The following is a 15265-nucleotide window of genomic DNA, read 5'->3' as shown; positions in this document are numbered from 1 at the left end:
TCTCCTTAGCAGCCAGATATCCATCTTAGAGCTGTCCAGGCATGCCTGTTCATTCATGCCAAAGACAGGCAGAGGGGCTTCCATATTTCTGCCTGCAAATAAACTGTGCAGCTATATTAGAGTGGATCAGCCAATGCCTGAGAGAGAGAGGAGAAGCAGGGGGGTCAGGGAAGTTTTTGGAGCAGATTATAAAAAAGTGAAGTGGTTTTTCTTTTAAGGGAGGAAAAATTTGCACATTTAAATGAGCAGCAGCCAAGGAAGAATTCATTTAGGCATTTACCACGGACCATGTACTGAGTCCCTGATCCACTACCTTTACATTAGGAAGCAACCAGCTTAAAGTGGAGGCCACTAGATAGGCACATTTTGTAAAGCCTCCTTGTCAGTCGACAGTGATTGGACAAATATTGGCTCGTCACAAGAGATTTCAAAGTTGCTTCCCATTAAAAACATAGACCAAGGTATGAAGTCAATCACAAAAGAGCAATCCACAAGACCAGTGGGGTAGCATGGTGTGTGTGTGTGCTCCACAGGGGCAGTTACCCTGGGTGCAACATTGTTAGGGGGCTCCTTCCCACCCACGCTTCCATGTAGCCCCGGGCACTGGCAGCCCACACTACACAAGGCTGAAAGGTAAGCATACAAGCAAATCACCTTGAATCAGCTGAGGTGTGTGTGTGTGTGTGTGTGTGTGTGTATGCAAGCTGCTTTGAATCACATCAGGTAAAAAGGATGGCGAATAATAATAATACAGTGGTACCTTGGGTTACAGACGCTTCAGGTTACAGACTCCATTAACCCAGAAATAGTACCTCAGGTTAAGAACTTTGCTTCAGGATGAGAACAGAAATTGTGCTCCGGTGGCGCGGCGGCAGCAGGAGGCCCTATTAGCTAAAGTGGTACCTCAGATTAAGAACAGTTTCAGGTTAAGAATGGACCTCCAGAATGAATTAAGTTCTTAACCTGAGGTACCACTGTAATAATAATAGAGTGTAGGATGACCACATCCATCACTGGCATGTGACCCCCCCCCCCGAGGGTTGACCAGTAGCCATTGGGCAAAAAAAGCTCAGCCAACTCTGACTAAACTTTGGAAGCGACTAAAGAGACAGCCTCAAGTGGGCTCATCATCTGCGAACTCCGCCAGGATAACACGAGAGAGACAGCAAATACCATACAGGAAGAGAATATGAATGCCAACTGTCACAAAGGAGCAAAACAAAACAAAACAAAAAAAACCCCAAGAAAATGAAGCAAGCAAATGTTTTGTGTGTTGTGTGCATCAAGACTAAACAGCGAGAGTCACAAGAGAGCTGGTGGAGATCAAAGGACAAACACAAAAGACAAGCAGCACGGAGAAGAATTACCAGCATCAGCCAACAATAAAATAAGAGCTTTGGGTAGCAGAGTAACTCAAAGTGGCATTTCATCTAGCTAAAGAAAAACCACCACAACCCTCTTCTTTCTATCAGCTTGCACATCTTTTGTTTGCAACAAGTAACCCAGGCATCGTTTTCTGGGCCAGTAAAGATGGCTTAACTCAAACGCCTAAAAGGTGCTCTCTTCTCCCTGGCCATAGGGTTACATTACTGATTGTCACCACACAGGTATAAGGAAGGTTGCAGCACAAATAACACAGTGTGTGTGCGTGGAATGGAGAGGGAGTCAGAAATTTCTGAACATGCTTCAGTGATTTGTTTCAGCTGATTTGTTTCTTTGATGTTTCCGAACTAAGAGGATAATCTTGCCTAGAAAGAGGAGGGCGCGGGAAATATGTGATACATAAATAATTACTAATTACATGTGGCATCTTATTTGCTATTTTGTGTTTGTTATTTGTTGCTTGTTTTCTTTTTTTTTTACCTGTTTCTGTACTGAAATTATGTAGTTTCTATTTTTAATAGGGTTGGCCACTTTGTTTGCTTTAAGAACCTATCTGACCTTATCATTCTAAAGTAATCTAACAAATAGACTTGTTGTTTTAATGTCTGGTGTTGGTATAGTGATCAGGTGCCAAAAGCTTTCTTAAGGCTGAGGATCAATTCAGATAGACTTTTCTGAGTTCACTATTTCACTGAGCCATTCTTTTCCTCTGAGGTCCTTAGGGTGACACATGTGGTCCATTCCCTCCCCTTTATCAGCACAACAACCCAGTGAGGCAGGTTATGACAGACAGTAGCAGGATCAATTTCACCCATTGGGTAGTTGTTAAGCAGTCAGCTTCTACAGAAAGGCCAGTTCCCAAGCTTCCCTTTGTCACTGTAGAGAAGTGATGGCCAAACTTGGCCCTCCAGCTGTTTTGGGACTACAACTCCCATCACCCCTAGCTAACAGGACAAGTTGTCAGGGATGATGGGAATTGTGGTCCCAAAACAGCTGGAGGGCCAAGTTTGGCCATCACTGATGTAGAGTGACCAAGAATGGACACAGAACGGGACTATACAAATGGAAGGGGAAGAACATTATAGATGATATCAGACAAAATGGCACCCATTGAATGTCCTGAAACAAAGTAAACATGTTGTAATATGGGACCCAGTTGGAGTGTGTTTGTGTGTGATAGTGGGAGATGAACGCAGGTGGTAGCTTTTAGTTTTCCTTACTTCCATCCTTCCCTACCTGCCGTTATTCTTCAAGTGTATCTACAACGAGGTTATCTCACTCAATTTATCTTTGTTTTCCCACTCCTCCCCTGCTTCTCAATCTGCCACATAGTGTTGTGAAAAATGGCATTCTCCCCCCCCCTTTCCCTGCACATTGCGAGCTTCCCCCCTGGACCCAGCACTTTAAAGAGTAAAGTTAATTATGCCCCAGCCAATTTAAGAGAGGTGCTCAATAATTCATTAACCTCTGCGTTGCGTTGGCTTGCCTACATGTAAACAGCACCAATCTGGATTGGTTTTGCCATGCTGAAGAGACACAGCAGCTGCTGCGCAATCACACTCCCATTTCCAGGCTGCCTGATCTAACTCATTTGTAAAAGCAGGACACCGCTAAAAGGTGACATCCCTACCAAGGACTCTGGAGAGATAAACCTACTTCCCGCCTAGCAATGAATAATAGCATAGCACCACAGCCTGCTTCATTCCAACCTGTATGTGGGGTCTTTTTAACCTTGGCATGCAATCTTGAGAGCAAGGTCCCATTTTAATATTGTAACAGTGCTTATTTCTGGCGGAAGAGTTTTATCTACTGCTCTCAGATATGACACTAATGCCCACCGTTAATAAGTAATAATACTGTTAAGCTCGCCCCACTTCTCCAAGAGTTGAAAAGTTCCACTTGACCCAGGAGTGGTTTCCTTTGAAAGGCCACTGAAGGCTTCAGAGCATTTTGTAGTTGTGCTTATTTACAGATATACAGTCTGAGCATAGATGGAGGAACAGCTTAAACCTGCTAACAGACAGCCAATGCCCACTGCCCTCACAGCCAACACCCTAAAATTTTCACAGAGCCCTAATTTAGCTTTCCATGTCTCTTTTTCAGTCCAGCTCAAATTGGAATCTAGGTGTTTATCATAGACACCTAGATTGCAACACCCTCAGCTCGGAGGTCTGCCGTTCTAGCCATGGAACAAATTGCTGAACTATTAGCATTCATTTGCCAAGCCCCAAGCTCCAGACAAGTACAGTGGTTACATGCGCTTCAGGTTACATACGCTTCAGGTTACAGACTCCGCTAACCCAGAAATAGTGCTTCAGGTTGAGAACTTTGCTTCAGGATGAGAACAGAAATCGTGCTCCAGCGGTGCAGCAGCAGCAGGAAGCCCCATTAGCTAAAGTGGTGCTTCAGGTTAAGAACGGACCTCCGGAACGAATTAAGTACTTAACCTGAGGTACCACTGTATTGCTTCAGGGCAAGACACTCTCATGGCCCTTCGACATTCCTTAACTGGACTCCAACCTTCTCTGGAAAGGACTCACATGCCTTGCTATATGCTAGTCCTCACAATTACTTGTTAAAACTTCCTCTTCACGGACCCAGTTTTCTCAGGAATGGTCTGTTCTGCTTCAGTGCCTGTACTTTGCTTTGTCATCAAAACATTCACTAATAAAAAGATTAATCTGCTTGCCAGCTGAGCACAGCCTCTGCTGCAGTGGTTCAGCATAGCAAAGAGAGAAGCTTGGTTGGCTGGCTGTCACCTGCTCATCAAATGAACCGGGCAAAATAACCTTCTTTAGGCCAGATGCTGTCAGCTTTACAAGCTCTTACTGTCTCTTTGCTAAATTAGGAAGTTGACTATAAAACCTACAGGGCTGAAGCTCTCCTTGTGGGAAACCACCTGTTAAAAATGACCGAGGGAAGTTTAGGGCAAACTCAAGGGAGATTTTCACCAAAGAGCATCACTACAAGTATGTGCCATTACAGGTGAAAGGACAATAAGCCTGGAGAAAGCAAAACATTCCATTGTAAGAGCAAATCCAAGTGTGTTCGGGTTTTTTTTTTTAATATAAAAAAGAACATGCTTATAATCTGCAATATCCTTGCAGTCTAGTATATCTCTATGAAACATGGACTGCACTTTCCATTCTTAATTAGCAGTTCTTGTGGCAGATGAAGATTGCAGAGCACCAGGAGGCAACTCTGTTGCCACCAAGGAAAGCAGAGCATTAAAAATGAATGCGTGACTCATTCTAGTAAATGGGTCCATTCTATTAAGACAGCTGAGCAACAGTATATTGGGAAACAGCAGAACCTACCAAAAGAATGTGGCCAGCTTCCAGCCATCCTTGTGAGAAACACTAGTTTATCATCCTGAACGCACTTGTGGGATAAATCAGTCTCATATAACCAACATGTTTAACTCTAATTAATGCATGAAGAGGTTACAGAGTAAGCTGTCCTGTCAGCTTAGCTAGGTCACACCCCTCACCTTGGGAGGAAGCATTCCCAAACACTTTGTTCATTTCTTTTCCAGCAGGTGAACCGACCCGCAAGCCAACTTTGTGTTTCTATACATATAATTTAGAAACATTTACCACTTTTTGTAACCTAAGTTAAACTGTCTGTCTTTTACTGCTGCTTAATAATAATAATAATAATAATAATAATAATAATAATAATTTATTATTTATACCCCGCCCATCTGGCTGGGCCTCCCCAGCCACTCTGGGCGGCTTCCATAAAAACCAAAAATACAGTAAAATATCACACGTTAAAAACTTCCTTGAACAGGGCTGCCTTAAGATGTCTTCTGAATGTCAGGTAGTTGTTTATCGCTTTGGCATCTGCTGGAAGGGCGTTCCACAGGGCGGGCGCCACTACTGAGAAGGCCCTCTGCCTGGTTCCCTGTAGCTTTGCTTCTCGCAATGAGGGAACCGCCAGAAGGCCCTCGGCGCTGGACCTCAGTGTCCGGGCAGAACGATGGGGGTGGAGACGCTCCTTCAGGTATACTGGACCAAGGCCGTTTAGGGCTTTAAAGGTCAGCACCAACACTTTGAATTGTGCTCGGAAACATACTGGGAGCCAATGTAGGTCTTTCAAGACCGGTGTTATATGGTCTCGGCGGCCGCTCCCAGTCACCAGTCTAGCTGCCGCATTCTGGATTAATTGTAGTTTCCGAGTCACCTTCAAAGGTAGCCCCACGTAGAGTGCATTGCAGTAGTCCAAGCGGGAGATAACCAAAGCATGCACCAGTCTGGCGAGACAGTCCGCAGGCAGATAGGGTCTCAGCCTACGTACCAGATGGAGCTGGTAAACAGCTGCCCTGGACACAGCTTTGACCTGTGCCTCCATGGACAGCTGTGAGTCCAAAATGACTCCCAGGCTGCGCACCTGGTCCTTCAGGGGCACAGTTACCCCATTCAGGACCAGGGAATCCTCCATACCTGCCCGCCTCCTGTCCCCCAGAAACAGTACTTCTGTCTTGTCAGGATTCAACCTCAATCTGTTAGCCGCCATCCATCCTCCAACCGCCTCCAGACACTCACACAGGACCTTCACTGCCCTCACTGGTTCTGATTTAAAAGAGAGGTAGAGCTGGGTATCATCCGCGTACTTTATGGGAAAGCACATGAATCTGATGTCAATAATCATTGTGGTGTGGTAAAAAGGTTGAAGGAAAAGACAAGTTTTTTTAAAAAAATAAATAAATAAGGAAGAGTAGAAATGCTAGAGGGAAGTGATTTTCATAGGAATGGGGTAGAAAGGAAGAAATGAAGTAAGAAAGAAGAGGAGGGAGAGGTTTAAAAAAGAAACTCAGCATGAGTTATGGAAGAGTTCCTCAGGCTCATCTTGTAATCAGCGTAGCTTCCCCGTTGCTTTTCTCTGTGGCTTTTCAGAAAAAGGTATAGCTTTTTCTAAGCGTTCTACATGAAAGCATTAGGGAGGCCTTCATAGGTGGTGGAAGCAGTTTATTAAGGACGAATTAGGGAAGCCTGAACTCAGTGGACACACTAGGAAACTTACTCAGTAATATATGATGCCCAGGGCCTTGTAAGGGGTCACCTGGAATGTCACAGCAGTCCTCTGTTGCTGCTGGAGAGTCTGAGAAACGGGACTCCCATCACATCCTGACTTAATCCATTAAGTGAAGGGTCCTTTTCAGCCTGAGGATTTCCTTCTAGGCAGCCTTCCAGGGTCCACATACCAGAAGTGGGAGGAGCCAGAAGCAAAAGTGGGTGGAGCAACACATTTTAATTTGCTCACACCTCCCTTTCTATCCTTCCCATCTAGGCAAGCAAGAAGCATTTTAAGAGTTCCAAGATACTGTTTCACAGGTTGGACACCACCCCCAATCTCTGCAGAGTGGTAGCAATATTCCAGGGGGTTCCAGGAGCCTGTGTTCCTTTGATTTATTCACATATTTACACCTGAATTTGGAGGGAGGGAGTCCAGATCTTACAGTGTGGCCATCTCAATGGTGGCTTCTTCCCCACAGCAGTGCAGCACTGGAATCCAAGGCATCCCTCCTAGCTTCCCTTCAGCCAGCCTGCCAAAATGATTCTGTCTTTGTTCTCCTTTCTCTTCGCAGCACACCTCTCACCTAAGCAACTCCTCTCCATCCATCTCATATCACAAGGCTAGGGCTTTTAGAGACATATTTTTCCTGTGAGCACAGCCTGCTCCCTTGCCATCACCTTGGCAACCCATCTTTCACAGACCTGAGACCCTTCCTTTGATGCACTAAAGACCAGCAATCAGCAGCTTGATCTGTTAACATCTTTGCTCTTAACTAGCCAGGCTGGTCTAAATTAGCCAGCACAAGATTCCTTGCTGGGAGGAGCACAGAGAGAAACACCATGGTGCACAACCAGACACCTTCATCTGCCCCAACTGCAACAAAACATCTCTCCCATATTGGTGGGTACAGCCACAGCAGGCGATGCAACCTTCCAACAGTTTGACTTCATCCACAAAGGCGCACTCCTCCATTGTCTCCCAAGACAGACAGATGCCAACAACAAGGGGGGGTGCCCCCCAACTTATCACAATACGTTCTAGCCAGGCAAAAAAACTCGAAAGGAGTGCAATGTAGAACTTGAGAGGTATGTGGCAGGGAAGGGTGTGTGGTCTGAGGAGAGTTCTGTGGGCAAGGCTGAGAGGCCAGGAGAGTCACATTAGACCTTTGGGTCTGAGGTTCCCCATGCCTGTATTAAGAAGTGCAGACAGAAATTAGGAAATCTGTATCACAGGGTCTCCTACAGAAACAGATGCTTTGCAACAGCATTCATGTTTTAAAGACAAGGCCCAAATCAAGTATTAGGAACTGTAAAAATAAATATGGGGAAAAAAGAAAAGAGGATCCTTCTTGATATACATTTCCATTAAAAAAACAAAAAAACCCTCCATGTGCGTGCAGTTTAATTTTGGAAGGTGCTTTTAAACTGTGCTCCTGTGGCCTTAAAAATAAAAGTGTGCTTTGTTTTCTGGTTCTTTTCCAGCTGTTCATGTCCTATTTTCAATTTATTCTCTTTCTCCAGGCACAGAAAAGAATGGGAGTATTTGCACCCAGCAGGTGGGCTCTTTTCATCATTTGGGAAATGGCAAAGTACAGTTGCGGTGTGTTCCCTGCTGTTTATGAGCAAATTGTACGTCAAACCCAGTGAACTGAAGTACAGCCCTTTCCTTACCTGGTGATGAGTATCACTTGGCCTCTTGCACAAAGTTATAAGGTTAAAAAGAAAAAGAAAAAAAGAAATGACAAAAAAAAAACCTCCCAGGCTCTCTAGCAGTCTACTCTTGGCTAAGGAATACAGATTTGATCCCAAATGGATAGATGCAAATAAACCACAAAACTCTGCCTTTGGCATTCTGTGGCTGCCTGTTACAGCCCATGAATCACCCTCTTTCCTCCTGTAATGATTTTGTGTCCAAAACAAAATTACCTGTTACTTATCCCTTTAAATAAATCTTTGTCCAATCGTGCAACAGTTAATATGCTGAGTAGATTACTTGGTTTGGATTACTTTTCTTAAAGCTGATTTCTCAATGAGTTATCTGGACATTGCCACTCTGGAGTACAGATAAGAACATACTTGAGTGAATAATTCTCCATCCAGAAACATTGACATTTAGTTTGGAGGGATTTTCTTATTGAGTAACGTTCGATCATGTGAGTCACTGTGCCACCCATACACATTCTGAAGTGGCACAACCCCAGTGAGAACTAGGCCCGAGTTTCCTAGGGTTCCTGTTGCTCAAGATTTCCACGGTATTTCCCCTTAAAAAAAAGAAAAATTCTGTGATAACTGGTCATTAATTTATTGCAAATAGGTTTGATGTCAAAAGTCACGTCTCTTCTACACACTGGATAAGGCTATCAATGGCCACCAGTCCTGAAGTCTGTATCTTACCCCCCTTGCACCTACTTCCTGACATCTAAAATTTGAGCCAAAAGTGCTCAGTAGATAACATTCAACTCAGCATTATAAGAAATGACAATGCAATGTAGCATACAGGGGTTTGTGGACGTTAGAGGCATTCTTTTTTACTGAACCGCAGGAAAGCTCCAAGAGTGGGCTGAAGTTTCCTTGTGTCCCCGAATTATACTGATACACTGGGATGAGAGTTTGGATTCTGAGGATCTTGGGCTTTCCTGGCTCAGCTCTGACTGAGGCAGTGTCAGTTCCTCGCTGCAGTTCAGCTTAAGTCCATGGAACCTATGAGGTGCAAGCAGGGGTAATCTTTGGTAATATGGCGCCCTGAATGAGCCCAAAGTTTGGCGCTCCCAATTGGATCTTCCCAGTTACGGATCTTTTCAATGTTGCACCCTCTTGGCTTGGTGTCCTGTGTGGGGGAACCACCTGCACTGCCCTAAATCCAGTGCAATACGGGGCAGGGAGAGACTGTCCAAACCCCTTCTAGCTTGGACACATGACCTAACAGCCTGGTGAAAACCAGCCAGCAGAAAGGGTGGTGTAAGTCAAATTCTTCCTGAATGGAATTTGGAACAGGAGTAACTTAAGTTGCCATGACTTACACGGGTGTACATTACACCAGCTTTCTATAGTTAGGATTGCTCTGTAGGTGTGTTTAAGTAAAGGTAAAGGGACCCCTGACCATTAGGTCCAGTAGTGACCGACTCTGGGGTTGCGGCACTCATCTTGCTTTATTGGCCGAGGGAGCCGGCGTACAGCTTCCGAGTCATATGGCCAGCATGACTAAACCGCTTCTGGCAAACCAGAGCAGCGCACGGAAACGCCATTTACCTTCCTGCCGGAGTGGTACCTATTTATCTACTTGCACTTTGATGTGCTTTCAAACTGCTAGGTTGGCAGGAGCAGGGACCGAGCAACGGGAACTCACCCCGTTGCGGGGATTCAAACCGCTGACCTTCTGATCGGCAAGTTCTAGGCTTTGTGGTTTAACCCACAGCGCCACCCGCATCCCTGTGGGTGTGTTTAAAGGGTGCCAAATGTCCACACCGCTGTGACACAGTCAACCGCCAACAGGTCTGCCCTGAAGAAGTGTTGATCTTCAGTATAACCAACCAACTTCTATTGGTTGCCTGAAGCAAATTAGATGGTAATAGCAGTGGGAATCATAAAGCCATTCATATTAAGGCTGTCTTTCTCACAATGAAACCCATGTGCTTGAGCTTGCATTGTGAGGGCTAAAAATAGCCCAGCGAAAAGGGTTTTCCTTGAGCACTTCCATTATTCACATGATGCGGAATGTTACATAAAACAAACAGGGCACATTTTACCACAAAGTGCTATACGCAAGGATCTGAGGAAGTATAAAACATTTCCACTGGGGACAGAAGCACTGAATATTTTTCAAGGCAAATCCAGCCTGGGGAAAGGAGTATTTTATTTATTTATTTATATATACATATATTTTACTGACAAGATATGAGTGTTTCATTTCAGTCAAAATTAAGTAATAAAGCTATGCCTTTACAAATAGCCCCAGCCTTTTGTTGTCTCCGTTCCTGATATGACTGAGATGTGGTAATAATGCAGCACATTATCAGATTGGGTTGGGGAGGCTGGAAGGGACAAGGCAAGAGAAGGGACAATCATCTGTCTCTGTCTGGCAAAGGCCCATCCAGAAATCTCAAGGCACTGATTTCATATTTTTTTTCATAGAATCATAGAGTTGGAAGAGACCCTGAGGATCATCTGGTCCAACATCCTGCAGTGCAGGAATATGCAGCTGTATCTTATGGGGGACTGAACCTGCAACCTTGGTGATATCAGCACCATGCTCTAACCAACTGAGTTGTCCCTGAGGTAAGTTCACATTTTGGAAGAAACAACCCAGCACTGAAGCAAAGAAGAAGCAGCCAGCAATAGGGAACAACCCATGCACATTTATGGAATATATGCTTTGCAAACACACGTCGCTCACGCCTTAGCTACAGCAATATGGCTGAAACACTAGGCTGTGTACACACCATACCTTTAAAGCACATTCAAAGCACACAAACACTAAGGCCACATACACGCTATATGTTTAAAGCATATTTTCTCTCTGAAATAATTCTGGCACTGTAGTTTGTGAAGGGTGGCTGGGAATTGCAATTCTGTGAGGGGTAAACTACATTGCCCAGAATTCTTTGAATGTGCATTGAATGTAGCATGCAGACTCTCTCTCTCTCTCTCTCTCTCTCTCTCTCTCTCTCTCTCTCTCTCTCTCTCTCTCTCCCCTGTTCATATTAGATGCCCAAATGTTTACTACAACATTCCCTAAGCTAGAAGCAGGCCATTGCTGCTTCTCCAGCTAGTTCCTGAGATATGCTTCCACAGCTGCAAAAGATTTCCGCCCCTCCACACTGTGATGCATAAAAGTGTTTCACACATGAGCCCTCCGACTGTACGTATCTCTGAAAGCACCGAAACTCATCTGCACTTCTTGAAATGGCTGCAGGTATCACAGAGTGAGACACAAATCCCCCTTTTCTCTTTCTTTCCTGCCACTTCTGGTTTGAAACATGCAGCACAGAGGTGTAAGGAAGAAGCAGCTGATAATGACAAGGATTTTCTGAGGAGTGGTGACTGCTTGAATTTCTTGGCAGGCCACTTCAGACATCCAGGGTAAGGGAGCTAAATGAGAGTGAACTAGCAAGCTCTTTCCTAACTAACATGTATGCAAATGTATTTTCATCCTTCCCCATGTATATGATAATGAGACACAGATCCACACTACTCTTGTAAAACCTTTGACTTTTCTTTTGCTTTGAGATCAGCAGCAGGGAACCTCAAACCCTCCAAGTGTCCCTATTTTCCAGGGAGGGTCCCGGATTTACAGAAGCCATCCCAGTTTTTGATTGGATCCCAGAATGCCCTGCTTTTCTTTAGGATGTCACTATTCTCATCAGAGAAACGTTGGAGGCTATGGAACCTTTTCCAGCCCTCAAACAGCATTCATTTGGTCGACCTTCTGGGGAAGCAGGGGGGGGGGTCAGATGCAAATAAAGAGGTGTGTTCAGAAGCAAAAGTATGTGGAGCAACAGACGAGACTGAAGTCAGCCCTGCAAGAATTTAGTCTGCACACTCATCCCCTCTCCTTCATTCAGCTAGGCAAGCAAGAGGCATGAGCACAGGGCAATAATGCATTCCAGCCATGCAAAAGCATTTGAAGGGGGCACAGAACAGTCAGTGAGAAGTGTGGTCTACAGAGATAGCATGGTCCAGGGAGAATCTCAAAGGCCAGAGAGAGTGGCTTGGAGGCCCACATTTTATGCATGCTCCCTGTTTTCCATTATGGTAAGGGTCCTAAATCCAGGATCCCATTTCCTCCCTATATTTTGGCTGATGCATGACTAATGATATTCAGAGTAGCAAGATACACCAGATCATTCCAGTTGTACAGCTGTTTCTAGGGGGCAAGATACTTCTTTTAGACTGGTCTGCTGGGGCGGGGGGAAGCAAATCACAGGGTCATCTTTATAATATAGAGGAAGTAACTGGACTTCTGGGTATTGATGTACAGTAGATGTAGATTGAAGCACCTTGTTCTTTCTGCAGGTGCATCTGCTCAGGTTATTGCAGCATAAATATGCAAATCAATTAACACGTCCCCCTGAGCTCCAGTTTTCTTGATCCCACCAGTATTAATGTAACATCAGTGCTAACAACAGAATCAGCATTGTCAACCCTAATACAGAGGTCGGCTTTTGCTGTTGCCAGCCTTTTGGGAAATATCCTGCTTGACTTGCCACATGAGACAATAGCTTCTTGAATTATTCAGGGACAACAGAATAAAGACTTTGCAGCATGCACAGTGCTTTTTGCTTTGATCACAAAGGCAGATACTTCCCTTATAATGCAAAATTACCCCAGTTTCAAAAATTATTCTTGTTACTTAGCACCAGCCTTGGCAGAGATGTAAAAAAATTCAGAAGTAGGGGGAAGTTCAAGAAAGTTCATTTTTTATTATAAGAGTGTTGGTATACCTGGAATTATTTATTTTTAAAGTCTTTATTTTTAAAAAAGAAACTGGAGATATGAGGAATTGTATTGAGGACCTTTTGAATGCAAATCATGTGATTTATCTCTAGACCATGGCCTTCCTCAAAGCTAATCTGCTTCCCTCAGTTCAGCACAGTATTCTTTCTTCTCTTCCTATGGTTGAGAATGTTCTTCTAAATAAACTTCTAAGTAGTAGGGTTGGAGAATATATATGATCTCAAAGTGATTTTTGTCCTCATAAATGAGACAGCATTTCTTCATGCAAATTCCCAATGCAAATTAAATATTCTGGACGTGACAGTGATGCTAGATACAGTTTTGGTTGCTCTAGCTCATGAAGGAAATTGTAGAACTGGAGAAGATGCACAAAAGGGCGACAAAAATGATGAAGGGATTGGAACAGATTCTGTACATGGAAGGTTGCAATAGCGTTATAAATGTGAAATAGCACAACTAAGTGGAGACAGTGGGTAGAGGGTCCCCCCCCCCCACATATTGCATAACACGAGAATGCAAGCTAATCTGATGAAACTAATTGGCAGTACAAGAGAAAGTGCTTCTTTACAAAATGTCCAATTATTTTATGGATATCACTGCCACAAGATGTGCCAATGATGGCTACGAGCATAGATAGCTTTCAAAGGGGATTACAGAAAGTCATGGAAGATCAGAGTATCAAAGGCTACTATTTAATAACTGGGCTTTTTGAATTTTTCTTGCTCAGGGGCTCCTTGTTCACTGAACACTGTGTGGCAGCGCTGTGGGAGGCGCTGTTGCCTTCAAACTCTACTTGTAAGATTCCTGGAGGTATCTGCTTGGCTACTCCAAAAAGTTGGGCCTTTGATCTGATTCAACAGAGCTCTTCTGTTTTGAGACTAAGCCATGCTCAGCAACTATCAGCAACATTTTAAATATGATGTCCTAAACGTGCAGGTAGGGTTGTTTCTGTTCTGTTCACACAACTGGGTTCTGAAAATGCATTTTGACGAGAGGTAGGATACTTGTCACAATAGCATTCTTCACAGGTGACCCCGCTTTCTTGTTTGCCAAACGAAACACGACACTAATTGCAGTGAGCATGTCTGAGTTGTCCAGTGTAATTAGCAGCCATGGCAAGGAGAGGAGCAAGCAGGATCATGGCATACCCTCCAATAAAACTAGGGACATCCCAGTCCATAATGATAATTTTATTATTTACACCTCTCACAGCATACTAGGTTGCCCCAGCCACTCTGGGCAGCTATCTATCATCTATCTATCTATCTATCATCTATCTATCTATCTATCTATCTATCTATCTATCTATCTATCTATCATCTATCTATCTATCTATCTATCTATCTATCTATCTATCTATCATCTATCTATCTATCATATATCTATCTTCCAACATATATAAAAACATAATAAAACAATAAGTATTTAAAAAAATCCTTCCGTATACAGGATCAGACAGCTTGTGGGTTAGATAACTCCATGCCCTCCAACATTTATCCAATGAAACTAGGGATGTCCTAAGGAAAAAAGGGACATTCAGGAATAAAATCAGAAACCAGGGCAGCTTCTCTAAATAGAAACAGCTTCTGGAGAATAGGGACACTTTGGAGGGTCTGTCATGGCACACGGCAGGATAACGTGCCTCCCCATACCATGATCCTGATGAAAATTGCCCTACCCACAGCTGGTATTGTCCCTAAGAGGAAAGCCTTGGCATAGATGGAGGCTTTGCTTCCGGGGAATAATAGCAGGTGATGGGGCTTAATAAGGTCACAGGATGAGGGGAAGAGTCAAATCCCCTTCCCTTGTCTGGGCCCAGTCCTATCCGTTCTACTACTACTGAGATTTCTGTTTACACTGAAATAATGAGACACACATGTTGCACTCATGGCATCAGTGCCACATGCAGATTGGCTCTGAGTCACAACTTCAAAGTTCAGCAGTATAAGTGCATTGTAAATAATAGCAGAAGTAAGCTTACCCATGTATGTGCTAATCCATGGTAAAAGAAGCAGCATGAAAGATGTAATGGGAAAGCAGCAGAAACACAGAGTACAAGAAGTCGAAACATACCAAGATCTACATATGGTCAGAACTGTTCTGTTTGACATAAGAGTTCTACTACTTACGATGTCATAAATATTAGCAGTTGCCAATTTATGACATCATTTTCATACAACCTCTCTCTCTCTCTCTCTCTCTCTCTCTCTCTCTCTCTCTCTCTCTCTCTCTCTCTCTCTCTTTACCCTCAAACTTGGATTGCAGATCTGATTCATTATCCCGTGTGCTGGTGACTCTTTCATCCGCAAGCCATTCATACGCCGTACCGACTCGACGCTTTCATTCCCAATAGCCACAGTCTGTGCCTGTTCCCAGATTGGTCAGAACAGAGAGCAGCAGCAAGAATGGAA

At 44.0% G+C, this 15265-nt stretch overlaps 1 protein-coding gene across 12 annotated transcripts in view; it reads right to left on the bottom strand.

Moving 5' to 3' along the window:
* The window catches only part of GLRA2 (glycine receptor alpha 2), a 112690-nt gene that overhangs the window by 6165 nt on the left and 91260 nt on the right, over window positions 1-15265 (bottom strand). For 8 of the 12 annotated variants that reach the window (XM_081907643.1, XM_081907636.1, XM_081907642.1 and 5 more), the window contains one exon: window positions 15101-15220. The exons of the other annotated variants lie outside the window; for them this stretch is intronic. In XM_081907643.1, the coding sequence (XP_081763769.1) occupies window positions 15101-15220 (120 nt within the window). The remainder of the gene's footprint in view (window positions 1-15100; window positions 15221-15265) is intronic. 12 annotated transcript variants of the gene reach the window in all.

Source organism: Podarcis melisellensis (assembly GCF_964234715.1).
Source record: "Podarcis melisellensis genome assembly, chromosome: 4".
Classification (NCBI taxonomy): domain Eukaryota; kingdom Metazoa; phylum Chordata; class Lepidosauria; order Squamata; family Lacertidae; genus Podarcis; species Podarcis melisellensis.
Note: the sequence above shows the minus strand (reverse complement) of the source record. Positions and strands in the feature narration are given on the sequence as shown.